This window comes from Thunnus albacares, chromosome 24 (assembly GCF_914725855.1).
Source record: "Thunnus albacares chromosome 24, fThuAlb1.1, whole genome shotgun sequence".
NCBI classification, from domain to species: Eukaryota; Metazoa; Chordata; class Actinopteri; order Scombriformes; family Scombridae; genus Thunnus; species Thunnus albacares.
This window is the reverse complement of record NC_058129.1, coordinates 437,169-461,403: the sequence shown is the minus strand read 5'-3', so window position 1 is coordinate 461,403 and position 24,235 is coordinate 437,169. Positions and strand designations below refer to the sequence as shown.

General features: G+C 39.3%; 1 protein-coding gene across 4 annotated transcripts in view; it reads right to left on the bottom strand.

The window, feature by feature from the left end:
* The window catches only part of runx1 (RUNX family transcription factor 1), an 82,445-nt gene continuing 58,210 nt past the window's right edge, over window positions 1–24,235 (bottom strand). For all 4 annotated transcript variants that reach the window (XM_044345138.1, XM_044345141.1, XM_044345139.1 and 1 more), the window contains 4 exons: window positions 18,456–18,560; window positions 15,214–15,411; window positions 3,945–4,091; window positions 1–3,847 (listed from right to left, as the gene is read on the bottom strand). In XM_044345138.1, the coding sequence (XP_044201073.1) occupies window positions 3,300–3,847; window positions 3,945–4,091; window positions 15,214–15,411; window positions 18,456–18,560 (998 nt within the window). In that variant the 3' untranslated portion in view covers window positions 1–3,299. The remainder of the gene's footprint in view (window positions 3,848–3,944; window positions 4,092–15,213; window positions 15,412–18,455; window positions 18,561–24,235) is intronic.

Below are 24,235 nucleotides of genomic sequence, written 5' to 3'. Positions count from 1 at the left end.
TTCACAAGAATATTTATATAAATCAAAACCAAATGTGAGAAACTTGATGCTGCACGATCAACATTGTCAAAACAAAACTGCTGTGAGTGTGAATGTGTGTGAGGAAGGGCGATGAAAGCATGATCAAATGCAGGTGTCATTTACAGCCATGGTTTTATACAATACTTTAACAGTGGATCATGGGCAAATGTGACACACACTCTCTCTCTCTCACACACACATACATGCAGATGCATGAAAGGCTACAGAAAATGGTTTCATAGGAATAAATTAAACTATTTTATAAAACTCCATGCTGTAATAGTTTCTCTGTGTGGTGAGGGAATGAGAGAAGTGGAAGGCCACAATAAGTCATTTTTGAGTAGAATTGCTGATGGAAGACAGTGGGCCTCATGCAAGAAGCACTAGTACCAACAGATTTTTTGTGGCATGTATGAGGGATTTCAGAAAATTTGTGGCATTCATCAATTTTCTCGGACGTAGAATTTTTTCTGAGGTAGGAACGAAATTCACAAGTGGTCCAGACATGTTGTACCAGTCTTGTACAGTCTGTGTTCTTCACAGGGCAAAAACATTAGACTTGAAATTATAATGCCTTAAACTGAATTCATTTAGAGTTTAAATATGCTGCTGAAATGGACTGAAATAAAATATATAACTAGATTTGATGATTTGTATTGTCACATTTCAGCACAACAGCGTCTACATTTCAGTAGTAGTTGTAAACAGCTGCCTCGGTGTCTCTCTGCAGGTCTCTGTCCAATATCATGTTGTGTAGCAGTAACATCACCTATTGTAGGCTATAATAATATCTCCCCTAATATCTCTGTGACAGTCACATGTAATACCTCTCATATTAGTCACAGAGTGCTTTGGTTTAGAAAGACATTTTTTAGTATCTAACATCATGTCAAAGCATTCCCTCTTTATTTCTGTTACTACAGTGCTGCTGTCGTCACATATCGCTGACAGCTGGATTCATATTTTCTAATTGTTTCGGATTCCCTACTGCTATGCTAGCACTGCTAAATTGTCTGCTGATTTCAGCTCTGCAGTATCAAAGTCTTCTTTTTACTCTTTGGTAACAATTTGTGAATGAAGCGAACAGTTTGCCCTTGATGGCAATTTTAGGGGCGTTGATTATGTTAATGATATGCTAACATTAACATGCACCTCCTCATGTATTTATGTATGTATTTATTAGGCTGAAATTATGGCAAGTTTATGGAGTGAAGAGAGTTTGCTGAATCTGACTTGAAATCACACACAAAAAAGTTAGAGAGATTTAGGAGAAAAATATGAAAATGTTCTTGCATGAGGCCCAGTGTGGCCAATGTGTTCCTCCTCTGAGACATAGTTTAGGCCTCAACATTGTCTTCTGTGTTAGTGTAGAAATCTGATCAAAATGTCCCATCAAATGTAGCTTTGATCAATGCAACAATAAATATTCAATCAAGCAACTTGTTGAACTGCTGTAGAGCAATTCGGTCATTAATCACAAGGTTGTTGTTTGGATCCCCGAGCTTCTCCTGCCCACATGTCGAAGTGTTCTTGAGCAAGACACTGAACCCCAAATTTCAGCTGATACTTTTGACAAAAATCATCTGCCAAAATGTCAAAGGGTCGCTAAAAAATAAGGTTAGTTGAAATTTATGATGAATTATCTTGATGGGCGAGGATAAAGTCAGCCTTAGGGGCCTATGAGGTGATGGGCTCAGTTTTTCAAAAAATGTCCACCGATGATGAGACAGGAGTGGTGAAAGCATTGAGAAGAAAAAAAGATGGAGGGATGGATTGATGAAGGTAAACACAAACAGGCCATCACAATATTTGGCAAGAACAAATCATCTATTCACAACACCAACAACATGTATGAGGAAGAAGTCCTGTTATTTTACAAAGGAAGATGAATTGATCAGTTAAGTGCTACTGCATGCACTTTGTCAGTGTAAAGCCTCTCAATGTTTCTGTCCACTTTAATATCCTTCATTTTATAGAAGCTCCTTTCTGGGGTCTTGTGTCCCTTTCTGTGTGCGGAGTGACACTGGGATGTTTGGTTTTATAACCTAACGAGTCAGCTCAGCCCCACTTGACGCTGTCTGTTGGTTAACACACCTGTCAGTCATTCTGTTTGTTGTTTTGTTTTTGTTCCAAAAATGACAAACCAACTATCACTGAACAATTCAAACAAAGTCAAAGCAGTTTCAAAGCAATATTGATAGGTGGCAATTAATATTGCTGCTAACTGGGGGGCACCACCACTGGATGATACCAGACTATCCTTTCAGCTGTTTCAGAAGTCTTAGAGAGTCTTTCAAGTCATCATGACTTTATTGTAGCACCCGATTGCACCCTATAAACACATACTCCATGCTCTCGATGTTTTGAAAGTCACATTGCCGATATGATCTGGTACATTTGGGATTTTTTGGTGAGCACATCAAGTAGTGCTCCATGTAACTGCTAACAAAAATATATCAGCTTATTAACTAGCAGATGTCCTGTACTGTGGAAGACTGATGAAAACGTGTAGGAAATGCATCTTCAATAAATGATATGGAACACACTCAAGTGAATATAACTTACAGGTGGTCCCTTAAAGGAGAAGTCTGGTGATATTCTATATGTTTCTTATTTTCAACAAATCTCATGTGCAGAGCCAAACCAACAATGAATTGATTTACTAACAAGTATTTTGTGTACTCACTAGAATGCTAAATGTGGATTAATCCACCGTTAAAAATAGTCCCTGACAAATGCACTACTTCCTTTTGTCTGAGAAATGTTTGTTAAAAACTACAGTGTCCAACTGTTTGAAGAAATTATTGAGCATTTTTAAAAAAAAATGAAACTTTATATTTGTGGGCCCAAAACCAATGGGCTTGTAGCTGACAGGCAAGACATGAGGGGAAGTCAGAAAGTATTGAGAGATGAACTAATACATTATTGGGTATGTTTTTTTTCATGAGATTACTTGACAGTAAAAGAAGTATACAATAGCACCGGCCTTACACTTTAACTGAGATGAGCAGTTTTGTGACCACTCAGCCTCCGAGTTTGAGATCTATCTTTATGTTGATATATTATCTTTGTCAATTATATTACTTAGACTATATTACTTAGACTTATTGCCTTTCATGTCTCTCTATCATATTTTGGATTGTTGCGTATTTATGTGTTCAATGATGTCAGTTTGCTCTGCCCTTGTTGGTGTCCGTCATCACATGACCAGGAGATCACCTTATATGAGCGCAACCATTGTGCGTCATTCAAAGTGTTAGTCTACCACCTCAGCTGGCTCAGTAAGGTCTCCAGACAGCTTCAGCGGCTGCCATGTTTGTGGGGGAGCTACTGTGGCTGGACTCCACCTCCACACCCACCCCTTCATTCTGATTGGGCAAAGAGGGGTGCAGTAGGGACGAACCTGTGGAGGCATTGGTGCATGGTGGTAGGATCCTTGGCGGGGAGCGTGAGTCGCCTCCGCCTCCTCCTCCGGCCATCACGGAGAACTGGTAGGAGCTGGCAGCGGTGGAGTAGTACAGGTGATACGGTGAGGAGGTGGACTGGAAGGGCCCATTTTGAGCCTGGTGGGGGGTGTTCGCAGGGTAGGGAGGAGGCAGGTAGGTGTGATACCTCCCCGCAGGTGTAGTCGCCATGGCTGTTGCCATGGTGATGCCGAGGGCGCTGTTGGAGACTGGGTTGTGGGAGGGGGTGTAGGTGAAGGCTGCTGCAGTGGGAGGGTAGTGCACCCGGGGGTCGGAGAAGCGGGAGTCAGGCAAGGAGGGGAGGGAGGTGAAAGGTCGTTCTAAGGTCATCCTGGGGTCACCAAATGCTGTGAGGTCAGGACCTGAGAGAGAGCAAATGTCAACAGTTACAACCTACTTATCTCCTCACTTATGTTCTTCTTTCTGTTTTCTCTGTGTGTACATGCTCGTGTGTGTTACCTGTCAGTCGTGAGGAAAGGTCACTGAGTGAGGAGCGACCAGGCGAAAGGGGATTGGCTGAGTGGACACTGGGCGTGGTTATCTGGCCAAGGTAGGGATATGATTGGTCATAGGACCAAGATGGAGATGACTGCATCTGTCTGGAATCTGAGAGAGTAAGACAGAAAGAAAAAAGACAGATTCATCTTTGAAACTTTCAGAACTGTAAAGCAATTCTTTTTCATCAGAATAAGTTGAGAGAGAAGTTCTTTCCAGTTGACACACCAGCTTTATTATTCAGCTTTATGATTATTTATTAATATTAATTCCACATTTATTACCACTTGAATCCTATTTTTATAGTTTTGTCCATCATTTCTGAGAATCTGGGAACACAGAGTAATTGATGCAACAAAGTAAAATGGGTCAACAAACACAAGCAGACAGCAGTCACGTGGGGACAGGTTTGAAACAAGCCAATAGTTTTGTCTGATTATTTAAACTAGAGGTTCCTAAACTTTCTTTCTCACATTCCCCTTCAGGAGCCCAAAAAATGAAAGCACCGCTTCCCTCTATGACACATAAATCATTAAAATATTTATCAACTGGTAAAAATAATGGGGGAACTAGTAACAGAAAGAAAGTCCAATTTCATCAAAAGAATGTTTCCTGTTAGTTTTGGCAAATAAAAAATGCAAGTTGCATAAGATATTAAGAGTCTCCTGTGATATTGACAGTGAACTCGCAAGATAAGCTTCTTTGGTTTGTTTCTATTCTTCTGTTGAGACTCAGTTAGGAGCAGGTTTGGTTATTAGCAACAGTTTTAATTATAATTATCGAAGATAAGTAGCCTCTAACTTGGACCGTTTAGGGAAGCGAGTGGGTGACTGTGTAGTCTGTTGGTTAGGTCCAAACTTGGTTGAACAGCTGGATCCTAACGGAGGCTGGTGTCCTCCCATTGTTGATGGGTTGCAGCAGCTGGTCTTCTCAGTGGATGGCGGGGAAAACGACGAGTCAACTCACCTAAAGTTGAGCGGGGATCCGAGAATTATGTTCGGAATAAACGCAAAGAAATCTCATACTCAACCAGCAAGGAGAGATTATTGGCCTTAACAAGAATAACAGTACGTACGTGTTTGCTTCCTTAAGTGGTGCAAGCCACATAAGAAGCATTGATTTCTGCTCAGCTCTCAACTTTATATCCTTGGTGACACCCCAGGACCCCCCGTGGGTTGTTGGCTGGTCTCATCCAATGGAAGGTGAGAGATTGAGCAAGCTGGACGTCACACTTAGGTGCGAGTTTGCTAAGTCTGCTGGGAGCTAGAGTCTGTTTCAGACTCTTGTTGTCTAAGTTGGTGCTTTTTTCCATGATGGCCTAGGGTCAGGCTGCTGTGTGAACACACAGGCCTGGCCCTTTGTTCTGGCCATGTGCACGGCCCAACACTTCTCAGTCAAAAGTCTCTCCATCTTCTACTTTATATGTTGTTTTACTCTCAACTTGTTTCTCTGATAACTTAAGATCCAGACGTCCGATGATTTAAATCCTTCATCTTGTTAAAAGATATAGTTAAAAATGATCAGAATCTAAAAGGTTTATCATAAAAATGTGGCTTGAAATTGAATAAAAGTCAATTATGATGGTTTCTGGCAGACAATGTCGACGTATTATCTTGTATGCGTATACTCTTTGTTAGAGGGGGTATGACACTATTGACAGGTGACCAAATGAAATGGTAACCTTGATTAAAATTACGTATTTCTCTGGGTTTGAAAATACCTAGAAACATTTGGGATAATGTAAGTACATAACTCAATAAAATATATAACATAGGTCTAGTCGTTTTTAGACATTTTAATGCGGAATGGTTACATATCATAGCTTTAAGTTGGTGATTGCAGTGTTATGACTGATAGAAATGATGGCCAACATTATGATTCTAAGACCCAAGTTGTAATAAAGAACTTCAGTTGTAAATTGATGCACACGGTTTGATCCTGACAACTGTAAATCTAATCTATTATCAGTGCATGATTTGTGCAGAATGTGGTGTTTAAATACAGACTGACTGAAATGAACTTTGTCTTGAGACAGAAGCTGTTGATAGTGAAAGAAACAGAAGAAAGAGAGGTGGAGAGGGGAGGAAGCAATTAACTTAGTGTGGGGGTGGACGGATGAAGGGGAGGGCTGTGTGTTTGTGTGTGTATGTGTGTGTGTGTGTGTGTGTGTGTGTGTGTGTGTGAGAGAGAGAGTTCTTTCATTCAATCCAGTCTTTTCCCCACAGTCTAATAAATGGCACTGATCACCCACAGATTTGCAGACAAGAGTGTGTATGTGTGTGCATGTGTGTATTTGCAGACAGACGAGGAAGCAAATTGTACCCAGCAGCCAAGACGTCAATGAAGGCTTTTCAAGTCTAGCCAAGAGCCCTCCCAAGCATTGACGTATGTGTGTGTGTACTGTATCTGGGTTGGTGGTGAAGCCCAGGCCCTGTGCCAAGCCCCCTCCTTTCCTGGCTTCTCTCCCCCAGCAGAGTGCACTAATGTGGGGCAGGGGAGTCATAGACAGTTGGCGGCTTGGAATAGAGATAGAGCACATAGACAGGCATCTCTGTGGTGCAATATCTGTATTCTTGTTTATCTTTATTAAAAGTTAAATGTGGTGTAGTAAGTGTTGTCAAAGTCAGATAAAATTGACATGCTGCAGTTTGACAGGATAAATATGAAGCTACAGCGAACAGCATTAGCTTAGCTTAGCATAAAGACTCAAAGCAGGGGGAAACAGCTAGTCCAGATCTGTCTTAAGGTAGAAAAAGAAAAAGAAAACCTCAGCAGCACCTCTAAAGCTTACTAATTACCCCATTCTATCTTGTTTGTATAATCTACACAAAAGCTATAATGTAAAAATGACAGTTTGTGGTTTTAAGGGGTTTATTTTTACACTTGCTAGCCAGGCTAGCTGTTTATCCCTGCTTCCAGACTTTATGCTAAGCTAGGCTGGCTTAGGCTTCATATTTAGCATATACATAAAGGAGTTTTATCTTCTCATCTAACTCAGCAAAAATGCAAATAAATATATTTCCCAAAATATCTGACAATTCCTTCAGTATGAATGAATACTGTGAAACAACTGTGATTCTAAGTGTATTTTTGGACTTTTTTTTGTATCAAAACACCCACCTAAAAACAGTTTAGATGGGTGTTTTAGGCTCATCATGACATAAACTTCTGTGGCAAACACTGAATGCTGGGAGTCTTTGGCTTGCAAATATTAAAATACTAAAAGTAAGGTTGGTAGAGGCTGCAGTTTGTTTTGAATTAAGGTCAAAAATATTATATTAAAGTCATTGGCACCAGTGTTTGTGACATACATAGCATAAATATTTGTTACACAGTGAGGGGTATCATCAACAGGTTGCATAAGATAGGCAAAACAGCCTAATATTTTTTGTGCACATTCATGACTGTATGCTCAAGGACCTCTCATGGTTGCGGTAATTCACAATTTTTGAAAAACCTATTTCATAATGCCATACCGTATGAGCCCATTGTACAACTTAGACTTTCGTCTTGTCAGCAGTCCTCGCCATTTTACGATATGTGTTACAACATAGCAAAAGGCATGTCTGGAAATTGGCTAGACTAAAAACAAAGCTTACCTAGTCTGTTGCAGGCCACATTTTAGCCTTTGTTATTGCTCAAAAACTGACATCCATGGAAAAGTTTGGTCTCATCTTGAACCAGAACATCTGCAGATTAATTCCATACCCAATATATTATGATCCACTAAAGTTAGGCATGATATGACATGAATAAATCCCTGTTTCTGTTATCTTCACCACCATCTTGACTGTACACACCTGGCGGAGATCTACACTCTCTAGGTTTGTTTTGTTGTTAGTTTGCAACACAGTAACACCTCATATTTTATACGGTCTGAATATCATGTTCACACATTTAAATTCTTTATGCCTAAGCCCACATCAGTTTTCTTTTCATCTGGACCTTTTTCATGTGACACTCGCTCTGAGTATTTTACATCTGTTATGAGCGGTTTGGCAGCAGAGGGAACATAGTTTTACTGCACTGCCACACATGTGCAGACCAAAGCACCAAGTTCCATGCAAATGAACAAATATGTACACACACACATGCATGCACACATGCACGCACAAAGATTTTAGAAGCACAACAAAATACTATGGAACTACATATACAGTATTACTGAGAAAAAGAAAGAGAAGTGAAAGAACGGAGGACAAATATTAAAAGAGAAATGAAAACTAAGTAGGGGGGTGATGACGGGGGAGAGAGAATAAAGAAAAAAGGAAAGAAAGGGGAAAAGAAAGAAAAAGAGAGTGAGGTCTTGAATGGCTTAACAATGGTTTCCTGTTGCCATTTTAATTTTTAGAGCGATCAGAAAACAGAACACAGAAAGCACAGAGAGCTACTTCTGTTTCTCTTTCCCTCCATCCACAACTACATAGTTCTTGTTCTCAGTCTCTCACCACTACTTAACATTTTCTATTTGTTTTAAATTTCAGCCCCTTGCCAGTCTGAAACTTTTGTGATTTTCTGTTGCAAAGAGTGAAACCTAAATGCAAGTGTGAGAAGAGACTAGAAGCACTAGCAGACTAAAGCAGTTCCTCTCACAAGTAGGAAACTTTCCATTAGCCAAGCTTTAGCATTTTCACAGGTACATACTAAATCGAAACAATGACATGGTTTCACAGTTGTGTGCATTAACTTTCAGTTTCTCTAAAGGCCGCTAGATACTGGCTCCAATAAAACTCTGACTTTGTTTGAGGACCTCCTATAATCCTGTCTCCTAGAAATTACATTTATATATTTCCCAATTACATTGTGGTATCAAACATAATCACTGGATTATATTCATGGATCGATGATTGAATAAAGTACTACATTTCTGTATATTTCTGGTCTACAAAGCATGGGACTTTACCACCAGAGACCAAGGTTTGCATCCTGAGTTCTGTGTGTGGTTATGGTTAGACAACAGAGGAGCACTGCAGACTTTTTCTGTATTAAATGAAAACCATGATCTTTTCCCCAACCTCAACCACAAGAAAAGAAATGAAATACGTTATCCCTAAATATTTTTCCAACACATTCAATATCAACATTCTACAAATTGCCAGATTTGTTTGTTGATTTGTTGAATTTGTTATTTCATTTCTGCGAAGTCTGTTCTGCTAGATGCCACTAAATTCTACATGTTGCACCTTTAATGGTCTGGATTTTGTATGTTGAATTGCTGTTTCCTAATGTTTTGAGATTTCTTTATATATTTAAAGGGGACCTATTATGCTAATTTCCAACTCAATATTTTTATTCTGGGACTCCACTAGAGCAGCTTTGCATGATTCACAGTTCGAAAAACTCCTTATTTATCTTATACTAGCCCTTTATGCAGTCCCTCAGTTCTGCCTCTGTCTCTAACAGGCAGTAATGCAGGGAGGAATAGTACAAGCAGAAACAGCTACAGTGATGATGATGTTTGGTGAAGAGCTGCATACAACCAGCACACCTCCAACAGGTAAACTACTTAACTTTACTTTTCTACTTAGTTTGCAGGGCTGTGTAATGGAGTCATGGCTCAGCGTGACTACCCCCAAAACAATGGAAACAATTTGATTTGAGGTCTACTTTGTATTTTTGTCATTCTATATCTATTGTAAAAATTGTTTGCATATTTGCATATGTATTTGATCTATGTTTGAAGTTTCCGTATGTACTGTAATTGACTGTGTGAGTTACATGATTGTGAATTTGTTTAACTGCACAGTGATGAGTTGTGACCACATGATTCTCATGATATCACACCTGTGATGTGTTCTTCTGATTGACAAGTTAGCACAATGAAGCAGACGTGAACATTTTTGCTTACTCTTCCATTTGCAAAAAATGTAGTTAATTTAGTTAAGTTAGTTATAAGTTGGTCCAGAGCTGACTAGATTGAATTCTATTCAACCTCCTAAAATCCACTGGGTCGCCGGCAACCTACTTAAGCCAATTGTAAGCAGTTGCATCACACAGTAATGAGTAAAAGCAACTGGCACAATTTGACCAATTGGAGATGATTCGAGAGGTTCAGGGACACCAGTGACACCACAAACTAAAAACTCCCTAGTTCCCATATAGTTAGGCCTAAAGGTCTGGAATTTTATACAGGTTGACAAGATGTAGAAGGTATATGGTGTTCTGCATAGTTCTGGCATAAAGCATGTCTTAATTATTGTTATTCAAATATGACTCATGATAGACGAGGACCAAAAACACTTTTTTGAGCCCTATTTGAAGTGATGTAGTTTTGTTTGCGTTTTAGCCACATGCTAAACAAACACATTTCCAGAAACTAGAAGATGTCACTTGTCAAATGAAGCCTAATACATGCATTGTGGCCTTACAGTTCTTCTGTTATAAGCTTTTCCATTTGGATTTGCCAAATAGGCAAAAATTCTGTAAAAAGGGTGGATGTTAAGGGGTTAAAAAGTCCTGACTTGTCTCTCAAAGTACAAAAACAAGGTTTTTCCTCTGGACAACTACACTTTCAATTACATTTGCCTTTTCAAATGCATGTCTTGTATTGGTTTTAAGAATAAATGTTCTCGGAAGTAGATATTAAAATATTTTAGGGTGTGTTTTCTGGATTGACAGATGTCTCAGCCTGCTGAACTTGATAAGATCCCATCATAGATGTTATGTCTGTGTTTTATGGGGAGGTAAGAGAGCTGCTTTTAATCTCTTAGACATCCATGAATTTAACTAAACTTAATCTCACAGTTAGACAAATCTTTAAACTGCATGCAAAAGGTAAGTCCCCCCAAAACTGAATTATAAACTTCAAAGGCTTTCCTTAAACAATCAGTAACAAAGCCACAATATGCATCATATCCATAATAGCAGTGGTGGACCAGACATGAAATGAAATGAGAATTCTTTGTTAGAGGAATGCAAGGTGTTTTAGACAAATTCTGACAGTTAAACACTCAGTATTCAAATTTTTTTCTCACAGAAGCACTTCCTGCCAGCTAACTCTCATTTCCTCCTTAAGGCATGACTTGCTTCCTCACTTAGAGATACACACACATGCAAATGCAAACACATAGAAAAAACACTGTTTCTAACTGTACTTCAACAGTTGTGCATGCGTGCGTAAACACACTCTGCGTCACTACCACTGAAGGCAGTAGAGGAACAGATACTTCTGGGGCCACACAGAGTATCCACAGCAACCACAAGACACACTCTCACAGGTACACACACACACACACACACACACACACACACACACACACACACACACACACACACACACACACAAACACACACACATACATGCACACCCACATACCACAATGGATATCACTTAAACCACAAGGAGGAACAAGGTTTGAGGTTTGATGCAAGCTGAAGTAAGCCATGGGCAACTTTGGGAAACAGACACACACACACACACACACACACACACACAGTGTAATGTTTTTGTCTGTTGTTAAATTTTGTAAATGATCTTGTATTCAGTAATAACCAGACAAATCTTCCTCTTCTTCAGTGGTGTGCACAGACTATTAAGGAGAGGTTCACAATTTTTCAAGTGTGTCTTAAAACAACAGTCAGGTGCCAATATGAATACTGGAAGAGGTTTTCCTCACTGTAATCATTCTTCCTGTTCATACTATTAAAAGATCCCCTCCAAATGTGCTTTCAATGTAAGTGATGGAGGCCAAAATCCTCAGTGTCTTTTTAGCATCAAATTCCCTCTTTGTGTTTCCTTGGAGAGTGTTTCCCTGTTGAGCTCCAGGGGAAATATAGTAAGACTGTAATGTTGACAGATATCTACTTGATTTGACTCAGCACTGGAGCTTCATATTAGCCTCAGATAAACTTTTAAATATATTTTTGTACAGAAGGAGGACTGTGCAATTTGTCCCCCATCACTTACATTGTAAGTACATTATCTAGAGAGAGAATTGGTGCTTTATTGGTGCTCATGTCTGTCAAATATGTTAAATATGTTGAAGTTACAGCCAGCTGCTGGTTAGCTTACCTTAGCATAAAGACTGGAAACAGGGGAAAACACCTAACATGGCTCTGTCTGAAGATAAAAAATATCCATCTACCAGCACATCTCAAGCTCACTAATTAACAACTTATATCTCATTTGTTTAATCCATACAAAACCTCCAAGAAGTTGTCTGGTACATAAACTCATAAAACCATAGCTTTTCATTTTTCATAATGTGTTAATCAGCAACATTTAGAAGAAGTGGTAGGCAGATGTTTTTATCTTTGGACAGACCCAGGCTTGCTGTTTCCCCCTGCTTCCAGTCTTTATGCTAGGCCTGCCTGTTGCTTCATTTTTAACAATGGGTGTTATCAATCTTCTGACCAAACTCTCTGCAAGAAAGTAAACGAGTATTATGTCAAGCTAAGTAACATGTCCAACTATTACTTTAAGGACCTTAAGGCATTTTAAAACTAGCTTCAACACTCAGCTGGTAGTTGTTGATTGGTGCTTGGCAGCATGGATGCCAACTGCAGTACTGCTGAACCAGTATTAGTGTTGGCAGGTGGCAGGATGAAGACATTTCTTCCAAGGTCACTGTTAAAAATCTGGTTGCTTTTAGTCATATCAGCCTGTATATAAGGATTGTGACTGCAACCTAAAAAACAATTACTATATGAGAGATAGTTGAATCATTTGCTAAAATGATTTGGTCATTTTCATGCAAGAAGTCACAAATATAAGATAAAATCCAAAAATGTACTGTGCAGAGTTGTAGGCTTGTTGCCTCCAGAGAAAGAAATCCATAATCAGTTTAACCTTTAACTTCACCACCTCATTATACACTAAAGCAACCATCTAGTCTACTGGCATCACTGGCATTCTCAAAATGAAGTTAAATTCTGAAAAGAGGCCAAAGAGGGAAGTTCTTTATGTTCTTCATTAGAAGGGAAAAAGATACTAATGATTGGTTTGATTTATCTCCAAAGTTCTACATCTATTTTGGTAAATAACATGCAGAATTTTCTTTTAGAAAGTAGGACATACACAGGATAAACATGTCATGGCTAGTAGAAAACAAATGCATTGCTAATGTTTTTAACTCAGTTCTCATGTATAGATGCCTGAGAGTTTCCTGTTTTCTGAAAGGAATTTTGAAGGTCTACATAAATGATTGCCTCATAGGATTGTGTTACAGGAGCCGCTGCAGAATAGTTTCTCAATACTAAAAGCTATGACTGTTGCTCAATTAATTGTAGGGTTGGTGGCTAAATCCCCCACTCCTCCCATCTACACGTTGAAGTGTCCCTAAGCAAGACAGTGAACCCCAAATTGGATAAAAGACATATCATCTGGCCAGCAGTAGCAGCACTGAGAACACTGCTGCTGAGCAGCACTCCAGTTAGGGGTGAGGAGGACATCCAGCGCCATCTTTGATTTCACATAGTTTGCATTGACTTTAATGTAAAAGACCTTATTCTTTGGGCTTTTTAAAAACATTTTCCTCCCGTCTTTTATATCCACCTTATAAGTCGATAAGAAGACTGTCTACCATCTGGTGAGTTTGTATTTTTAACATTCTCCCTGTAACAAATTTTATGAGCTGCTCCATGACTTAAATGTCTGCGTTACAGAGGATGGCGATCCAGGATTGTGATACTTAGTATGAGTGTTCAGGATCAGGGTTAAACTACAGCATACATATTGTTTACAGCTAAATTAAGTGTGGAGCATTGGCAGCCTCAGGTGACAGCAGGATACTCTCAAGGTATGAAGCACCCAAAAGTCACACTTAAGTTGCAGCAGTAAATGAAAATGGCAGTCACACTGCAAGGATGAAGTATAAGCAGAAAAAGGTACTGTTGTTCTTTGACAGTATAGCATTAAGCTACACACTCACTGGAGTGCTGTTCAGCAGCAGAGACTGGCCGTCGCCATCTTGGTAGTGCCTGACTCTGCCTAACTCCCGGCTAATCCAAAATGAGCAAATAACTAGAGCTGAGGCGGGTGAAATGAAGCCTGGTTGCTCAAACAAGCCACTTAGCAGCTAGTGACCTGTCACTCAAAGCAGCCATGTCCTTAATTATGCATAACTTTATGGCTTAATAAAATTTAAATGGGTGAGTTGTAAAAAAATTCACCCCCCGTACAGTTGTCATGAACAGGGAAATTATTAATTAAGACCAAAACCGTTTTTTGTACCAGGCTGTAAACATGTTTATTTCTGCTGTAAAGTTTAACATGGGATTTTTTTCTGCATTTTAACATGGGGGTCTATAGGGATTGACTTGCTTTTGGAGCCAGCCTTGAGTGGCACTTCCACATTGGCTTCATTTTTCAGCCTGAGAGGTTGCTGCTTGCTCAGCAGCAGTGTGCTCAGTGCTGCCACTGCTGGCCAGATGATATGTTATCTTTTATCCAATTTGGGGTTCACTGTCATGCTTATGAACACTTCATCCAACATGTGGATGGGAGGAGTGGGGGATTTAGCCACCAACCCTACAATTAATGGCTGACCCATTTTACCTTCTTAGCAACAGCCGTAGCTCTTAGCATTGAGAAACTATTCTGCAGCAGCTTCTGTGGGCTTAAACACAATCCAATGAGGCAATCATTTATGCAGACCTTCAAAACTTCTTTTAGAAAACAGGAAACTCTCAGACATGTCTTTACACATGAACTGAGTTACAAGCTAACATTAGCAATGTATTTGTTTTCTACTAGCCATCCCATGTTAATCCTGTGAATGTCCTACTTTCTAAAAGATAATTCTGAATGTTATTTACCAAAATAGATGTTGAACTTTGAAGAATACATCAAACCAATCATTAATGTCTTTTTCCCTTCTAATGAAGAACATGAAAAACTTCCCTCTTTGGCCTCTTTTCAAAATCTAACTTTATTAAGCTTTTCCAGCTTTCTAACATTATTTTTTAATGTTGTGATTGTTTTCTCCAGAGGACTATTTGAATTAATCAGTGCCTAAAATCATGCTATGTTACGTGAGGTTACACTGATAAATGCAGCTTGTCAAAACTTGGTTCACATCTAAGTTGATTGGTTCCTGCAGTTGAACCAAGTTTCAGCTCTATAGCAGAATGCCAATGATAGTCTGACCAAGACAACATACAGTAGTATGTCTTGGTCAGAGTGGTTGAATCTTTGGCATTTTAATTATGAAGATGGAATTCTTTTCTTTGCTGCTTTTCCTGATTGAGGATGGTAAGATGTAAACTTTAATACTGTCATCTTTTTGGCTCTTACCAGCAGTTATCTGAGCGTGTGTGGGGCTGGAGAAAGTGGTAGAGTTGAGCGCTGCAGACTGGCGGGTGTTGGCAGAGGGCTGATGGTGGTGAGGAGGTGTCACCCTCATTGAGCTCCTTCTCAGCTGTTCCAGCTCCGTTAGCCTCTCGGAGAAAGCCAGAGAGCCAGTCTTGACCTCATCCATCTTCTGACGATGACCTTGGAGAGAGATAAGATGAAATTATTTATATATAGCAGCACATATCTGCAGTTTCAATTGAAAATGCCCAAAGTGTGCAACACAAAGATATCTAAATGTGATTTGTGAGCAGATCACTTTATGCTTGTAATCTGATTACATAATCCAGGGATTACAGTAACAGTTACGACCCAACACAGGCTTTAACAATGTCTCGACAATGTTAACATACTCTGTCTGCTATTGCATTCGGGAATCTGACGATGGGCGCCGCACAGGGGTCTGGCTGTCTCCCTGTGTGTGTGTGTGTGTAAATGTGTGTGTGTGTGTGTGTGTGTGTGTGTGTGTGTGTGTGTGTATGTGGTGGTCTGTCACGCTGTCTGTGGTGTTGGCTGCACTTCAAAGCAGTGAGAATAAGCTCCAGTTACAGGCACTTCCTCCCAATGGGGGAAGTGTGCATGTGTGTGTATTTATACCGTGTGTGTGTGTGGGCGAGTTAGAGACGAGTGATGGTTATTCACAGCTGAGCGGAGCTGGCAGGAGTCTTCCTCTCTTTCTGTCACTTCTCGACACTCCTGACTCGTCTGACCAGTGTCGCCCAGTTCACTTCACTTCTATTTAACACGACAATTATTCATATGACACACATTAGTGTTTGCTAGCAAAATCTATTTTTCTTCTCTTTTTGCTTTCATTTGCCATCAGAAATCCCCATGTTTCATCACACTGAGTGGGAGAGGAACTCAGTATTGCATCAGGTTCCTATTGACTCACTAAACTGCAGGGATATGATGTCTTCACTCAGTTTTTAGTTAGTTAGTTATATCATGAATAATGTAAAATATAACTTTAAGTGATCAAATAAAGAGATTACTGTACTTTCTATATACAGAAAAATTTTGCCAGCACGTAAATAAAATGACTAAATAACTGCCATGTCCCAACTATTTCAGGCAAATATTCAACATGAAAAAGATTTCCTCATCTGTGCCTATAAATAGTGAATTAAGATTATTTCTGTTATGCTCATATTTTTACATGAATTGTGTACATAGTCCTAATGATCTTGATGAAGGAGCATTATTATTTCTGCTCTACTGTCTCCTCCAACTGCTCATACTTCTACTATTAGTACTGTTTCCGATTATTCCTGTCGCCACACAAGCATGTTGATACAAACACTGGCTTTGGATGTAATTTCATGAGGTGTAAAATCATCAAATATGGACAAACTTCATAGGGGTAGTGGACTGCTTTGAAAAGATCCTTGGTTTGGATAAGTATTACAATACCATTTGTACCTTCTCTCTATGGCAGTATACCCCAATGTACAAATGCTCAAAGTATTCCAAATTTGGTATGTTCTCAGTCTGCTGTCTGAGCAGAACTTATAATACTCACAGACAGTCCAGGAGTGTTCATTTAACGGCATCAATGCTAGATGAAGGGGGCTGTGACTCATGGCGAAAGAACACATGGCAAGAAGCAAAACAGACTTAATGTAGACACTAAAATGAGTCTCTTTGGAAGTAAAATGAAAAGTTGTTGCCTCTAACAAGTCATATGAGGCTGTTGACCCACTGCAAGTGACACTGTATTATAGCCCAGTATACACAGGAAATATGCCCATAACAAAATGCCAGTAGCTAGCTAGAAACATTATAATTTAGCATGTCAAAAGATTATTTTAGCACCCTATGTCTACCAAAGAGGAAAAGGTAGTTTATAGCATATGCTGAAACCTGTTATACTGTATATGCTAAGATGTAGCGATGAATTGTTTTCCCTTCCGGGATGGGCGGGACTTAATTGCACTCTGTCTCTATTGGATGACTCCGCACCTCACAGTTTATGTTCACTGCTAAGAAGCTAATGTGTTGTTTAATAAGTGGGGAGAAAAGTTAGGGGTAGGCAGTGGATGGACGTGAAGAGCGTCGGACATACAGGAGAGTGAAGTTAGCATTCTATCACAGACCTAAAATAAGCGTTCACCTTTTTATTGACTATAAACCCCATCTTTTCCTAGACTTAACCACTGTTGTGTTTCACCAAAACTTAACCATATTAATGTGCTATAATTGCAGTGTTTCCCAAATTTTAACCATACTGTGGAACTCCTGTGGAACCATCTTCCAGATTCGGTCCAGGGTGCAGACACCCTCTCTATGTTTAAGAGTAGGCTTAAAACTTTCCTTTTTCAAAAAGATTATTGTTAAGGCTCAGACTGCTGGGGGACTTCCCATGATGCACTGAGCTCCTCTCTCCTCCTCCTCCTCTCCATCTGTATGCATTCATGCAACATCAATGCATGTCACTAACTTTGCTTCATCCCCGCAGTTTTTTTTTTTTTTTTGTGCTTTCTCATCTCACAGGAAACCCTGGGTTCTGGGCCAAGCCTTCGCAGTATTTCACAGTCCTGTTGGCATCCTTCCCTGGCTGCTGCTGTGTCATTGTCATTATTGTTATGATTGTTGTTATGATTGTTGTTATTGCTTGAGGTTTCTACCCGTTAAAGGGGAGTTTTTCCTTACCGCTGTCGCCAAGTGCTGCTCATGGGGGAATTGTTGGGTCTCTGTAAATTAAAGAGTACGGTCTTGACCTGCTTTATGTGAAAAGTGCCTTGAGAAGACTTTTGTTGTGATTTGGCTCTATATAAATAAAAATTGATTAATTGATTGATAGATTGACTGTAGCTGCCATGTGCAGATATTGTGGAAAACTAAAATTTAAAAAAAATTTGAATATAAATCCAGGATTTTGCATAATGTCTGGCGATCGCAATGTTTCAAAGAAAATGACAAGATGCTTCACTATGAACGTATCTAATTTTATTTTGAGTTAGTTGTGCAGCATTTTAGATCTGTGATGAGTTGAGTGACAATGAAAATGTATGCTGTGGAAGTTGTATACAGGTGAATCCATGTAAATGGAGAATTAGATGGGTACCACAATTGAACCCCATGTGTTACTATTTGCCGAGGAGCAAAATGTTAACATTTGTGTGTGTGTGTGTGTGTGTGCGTGTGTGTGTGTGTGTGTGTGCGTGTGTGTCAATTTCACTCACGTCGCGGCTCTCTAGGACCATCCACTGTAATTTTTATGGCTCTCTGGTACGTGGCCACTTGAGGAGGGTTGGTGAACACTGTGATGGTCAGAGTGAAACTCTTCCCTAAGAGAGGAAAAGAGTGAAAAGGGGAGGAAGACAGGGAGAGAGAAGGGGGGAGGATAGATGAGAAGATGAGAAAAAGAATAGAGAAGGACAAATAGAATGGAATGGAAAACATGGAGTTGAATCAGTCTTTAGATCTTTATAAAGCAATACTCTCTTCCCTCCCTTCTGCTCCAACATGCTCTTGGTCTGCTTGATGCATTAAGTCATGTAAATCATAGACCCCTGGACAGGACTAAACCAGGCACCACATACACACACACACACACACACACACACACACACACACACACACACACATACACATAAAAAAACAACATGATGAAGAAAAAGAAAGACCTTGTTAGAATAATCCATCCAGTAGTGTTGCGATGAAGGGTGAAAGGTCACTGAATTGAGTGATGTCACTGTTGTTTATCACAGACAACATTCTATGTTTGTTCAATGTTAAAACCAGCATTACAAAATTTGTCCACAAATCCTTGTGAAATAGGCTGTGCTAGAGGCTTCTGCTACAGAGGAGGTTAAATTCAGTATAACTGAGAAGTGACATAGACCTGATAAATCACAATTGTTTCCTCTGTTCCTGGTTTGTTAGCTCAAAGGTCAGCGTGGTCAATATGGTTTGATATTGGTCAACAATGCAAATTTGCATGCCGAAGTTCACCAAACTTGAACTCAACACAACCATTTGCACATTCCTGCAGATTTGCTTCACCCACTCTTGCAAATCCATTCATCATGGTACATCCATTGAAATGAATTGATTTAGCTATTCTAAATAGGCCTTTAGACCAGTAAATGCAACCAGTAAATGTTTAAAAGTCAGACCTGGTCTAATAACTGTTGTATACCTCTGATATCGTGGATGTGATGCAACTGGATTATTTATTATCCAAACTTTAGGTTAAGAGTTTTAGTGTCCTCTGATGTAAATACAGCTGCTAAATGGTTATGCATAATGCAGTAGGCAAGACAAAGTCTACCAAAAGTTGGGACTCCTTGGAGTGCATCATTTGTAATTGAACCACGGTCACTTGCCACATTAATGAAAACAGGAAAACTATTAGTTTCTAATTCATTTGAGCTAATGTGAGAATCTTTTATCTGTCAGATACTTTATTGGCAGTGCTGCTAAGGTTTTTTGCAGCCTAAACAGTTTCAGTACTGATTTAAAAAGGGAATGACAGGTTGACCAGAAGTATAAATGACATGTCCCAATATACAGTTTTAAAGGACACCTGGCAGCCAATGAGAAACAAGTTTTATTCGAGCATGGTATAATCTCAAAATATCAGCCTTAAAAAAACTGTATCAGTTGAAGCCTAGTCATATCTGAGAACAAATATACGTTCAATGGAACCCTTGTCTTTACTACACATTTATAAGACTATTTGTGTGTGTGTGTGTGTGTGTGTGTGTGTGTGTGTCTGTGTGTGTGTGTGTATGTGTGTGTGTGTGTGAACTCTGCTGGGGGGGGTCAAGGTCTTATTGGAAGTAGCACTCATTCAACACTGTGCCTGCTGCAAACACACACACACACACACTCTCACACGCATATGCAGACCACCACTGTTATTGTGTGCCAGGGCTAGAGTAAAGTTACCACATGTAGACAGTCTGATGCCACACACACACACACACACACACACACACACACACACACACACACACTGCAGACACATGTGGGCGATGCCAGGTGTTATTCTCACTTTTCTCTCTCAGCACATTCCCCTTATATTGGTGCTAAGAACACTGATGGCTTATGAAATTTTGTTATACATCGTGTGTACAGATGGAAAATAAAATTTCAGTTTGATTACATTATTACATTTTAATATTGACCCCTTCCAAAGTACACACAATTAAATTGGTTAACAAAATACAACAGCTGTAAAATAATCTGTAGAAACATTTCAGCTCTGAAGGAACTGCTGATAGTCAAACAGCTGCAGGTAGTAGAGATGTAACCCTTTTGCACAACTGAACATTGATATTGTCAATTTTGCAAAACCCTGGATTATATAAAATCATATTTTATGACGTTCAAGGTCCATCTTTTTTGCAATTATTCATTTCTACAATCATTTTGCATGACAGCTATACAGTGGGATGGTTTAAGTTAGGGAAAGATCATGGTTATGGCAACCTTACTATACTTTAACTAAGGTTAAAGTATGGATAGGCACCTAAAACATATATTAAGTGCCTAAAACACACAGTTGAAGATCCACTCCTAACATGTTTGCAGACACATTCAAATACTCTTCTTCTAAAAATAAATTGTGTCTGATTTTGTTTGTTTGCTTGGTTTTTTTTTGCAAAAAATGTTCAATTAGCTTGTTTCTTAAAGTTCTGTAAATTCTTGGTTACATCTGCTCATTGCCCCTCACTGCACAGTGAAGTAACAATTAGTAACACATTTTGAATGGAGGGTGACTTTAAGGTTAGGAATAAATCATGGTTAAGGTTAATAAAAAAAAAGCTAATGTTAATTACAGGTCTGTGACAGGATGCTATCTCTGATCTCCTGCATTAAAATCTTATACACTGCACAGTCCTTCATACCCTTACTTTACGATTTACACTGGACATTAATAGTCTGGTGTGCAATAGTCCAATATGAGCATAATTTCCTAGCATAATGGACTGGAAGAACTGAATTTTTTGTTGAGTGGCATGAATAGGATTAGCAGTACATTTATTGAAAAAAATAGAAAAATGTAAATACTTTATAAGAAAGGGTGTGTTTTAGGGTGTGTTCAGTCTATTGAATCTTTGACTGATGTGGTTGGTGAAGGCATTATAGTATATCCTTTGAACTTGGATTGAGCCATGACAATCAATGTCAAAGTCTCCTCTCTATTGTTTTGCCATGCTGTTGGTACATTTTTTACTCCATTTACTTCCTGTACAAGCCATTGATTCAAATTAGCATATGTGGCATGTGCTGTTTTTGTGCTGCATTGAAATTAAGTGGAAACCATGCCGCAGTAGCACAAATTGTCAACAGAGCCTGTTGTGGTTTGCAGTGCACCCGTCTTTTACTGTGTATGACAACTCTATCTGCATACTGACGGCCACTAGAGGGTGTGTTATCACCTAAAACCTTCCTCTATCTCTCTGTCGTCTGTCCTCCCAGTGATACACACCAATACATAACACTGGTAGACTGTATATTCTGCTGTATATAAACTGTATAGTATAAATAGTATACAGTATGGAGATACAGGAGTGTGTTTTGTGCAGGCAGTTTACAGAGAGTTTACAGTAAGAGATTTTGGGTGATAGAGAGAGACAGGAGTAGGAAGAGAACAGCTGAAGTCTTTGTGTCTGTTGTGTCTATCAGCCAGCCGTTCGCATCAGCCCCCCCCCCCCATATATGAGTGTGTTTCCGGGACTTCCTCTCTAATCACCCCTATGTCTCTGCCACACTTTGTAGATGAGAGCGGATTTCACACATGAGGTGAGGTGCATGTTGTGTGTGCATCATGTTAGGGCTTGCTGATTCGGGGTCACCCAGTTTTTCTCAGCCATGCTGACAGAATCTCTTATTTACACCATCACCGAATAACAACGACGTGTTTGTCTGTGTGTGTGTGCATACATAGTCAGATATTGTGAAAGAGAAAAATGATGGGCCGCGTAAAAGAGGAACTAAAGGAGAGACTAAAAACTGGTTGCATATGTGCACAAACACTCACACACACAAGCAAAGACATATATGGTGATAGTACCTGATAGATATTTCATCATCTGTCAACAAGTTCTCTTTTTGCCATTTATTGCTATTTATTTTACTCCAAATTCACTTCCCTAACAGTATGTCTTCTCAAAGCTCTGAAAATGCTGTTAACATGTAAAACACTGTTTTCACTTATGCTATTTCATCCAAATTCAAAATTCAGCCAAACTCACTATTTAATTTCTACATGTTAACCAGGGACCCATTTCACTGCATTTCCAACATACTGTACATATTCTGATTTGCAACATGAGATCATTATGCATATTTTGACATGTTTCTAACCCAGTCGAAAGAAACTTGTGACCCATGCATGAGCATGTAAGAGCTCTGTAGAACACACAAACTTGCAAATGCCACTTGCAATCTGTGTATAAGCAGTGCTTGTAAAATTATTTCACTATTTTATAATTGCTAAGTCATCTGAGAAAATAAACAATAACACAGGTTAATGTGTAGCTATAATGACATTTAACTCATGGTGACACAGGTGTCATCCACCCTTACAGTGTTCTGGAAAATTCCTTATACAGCTTTATCCTTGATTTTAACTCATGAAGTCCCTAAGTGACATCTACTGAACATCCTGGTGCAGTCATATGACAATGTGTGAATCTGTGTACCCATGACATCACTTCCAAAATGGCAGTGTGCTTGGTCAGCAAATGTGACAGAACTAGCTAATTTTAAAAAGCTTGTTTTTTGTTACTAAAGGTAGGTTTCAACCCATTTAACAATTCTGATGCTTTAATAAGATGTCCTGTATTACATTTAACCTGTTCTGACCACATTTCTTGAACAAATTGATATAAAACAAGTTAGACAGCATTTTACAACTCTGAGTTCATCATGGTAACAACATGTCCATGGTGTTGAGGTAAACATGAATCACACTATCTAACAGAAATGTGTGAGTGGCCACACTGCATTGCAGTAATAGTGCCACATGACCCTGCGTTTTTTTGCCGGAGCCCACTGCATCTGAGAAATGTATAAGTGGGTTGCATTTTTTCATGCGTTGCTGTCAGTCTGAACATGGATATGTATATTCACTCTAAAAACCAGTTTAGAAAATTTTCACTTTCAGGTGTGAGTAAAGCTGGCTTAAGGTGGCTATATACTCCTTCAGACATGCTTGTCGGAGTGTAGAAAAGCCCATTAAACCACCTCCCCCTGCAACTGCTGTGCATGGCCATTTCTGTTACTTTCCAAAATGGACAAATCGACATTAACACCCACTTTACACAGTGATTGGCCAGCTGTGTAGAGATGAGAAAGGAGTCTAGGCTTCAACTTCTCTCTCTAGCTCATCACACAAATATCAGTCAGTTTTCATATGAACAGCTGAGAGCAACACTATGACTGTCTCCCAGGAGAGAATGTCTGAAATCATGTACCATTATCGCCGTATTAAATGATATTGAGTCTCTCCTGTCTCCTTCCCCTCTCTGTATGGGCTTTTCACTCCGCCTGTAAGTGTGTTTATAGTTTGTAACATTTGAATTTGAACATCTGATGTGATCAAACAACACCTCATGAGATCCCTTAAATCACCCTTAATGTGGCCAAAACAGCGAGAAAAAAGTTTTCAACTTTTGCCAGCTTAGTGTGGACATTTTTCATTTTTCATTCACATTTTACCAACCTGGAAACAGTTGACTCCCTGACTTTGTGACATCATCACCAAATGAGCAATTTCATCCCAGATCACTGTTGATGTTGTGAAACTCAGAGGATTTATTCAAATATATATCAGGTCAGTTTTGAACTCAAAAAACTCAAAACAAATTAATTCACTCATGAGTAAAGCTACTACTGATATGCAAATCCACAGAGCAGCTCTACATTGATGTAAACACTGTGTAAATACTGAACAAATCATGTGTATAAGTATTTGTGTGTTGTAACTAAGTGCATCAGCAAAACAGGG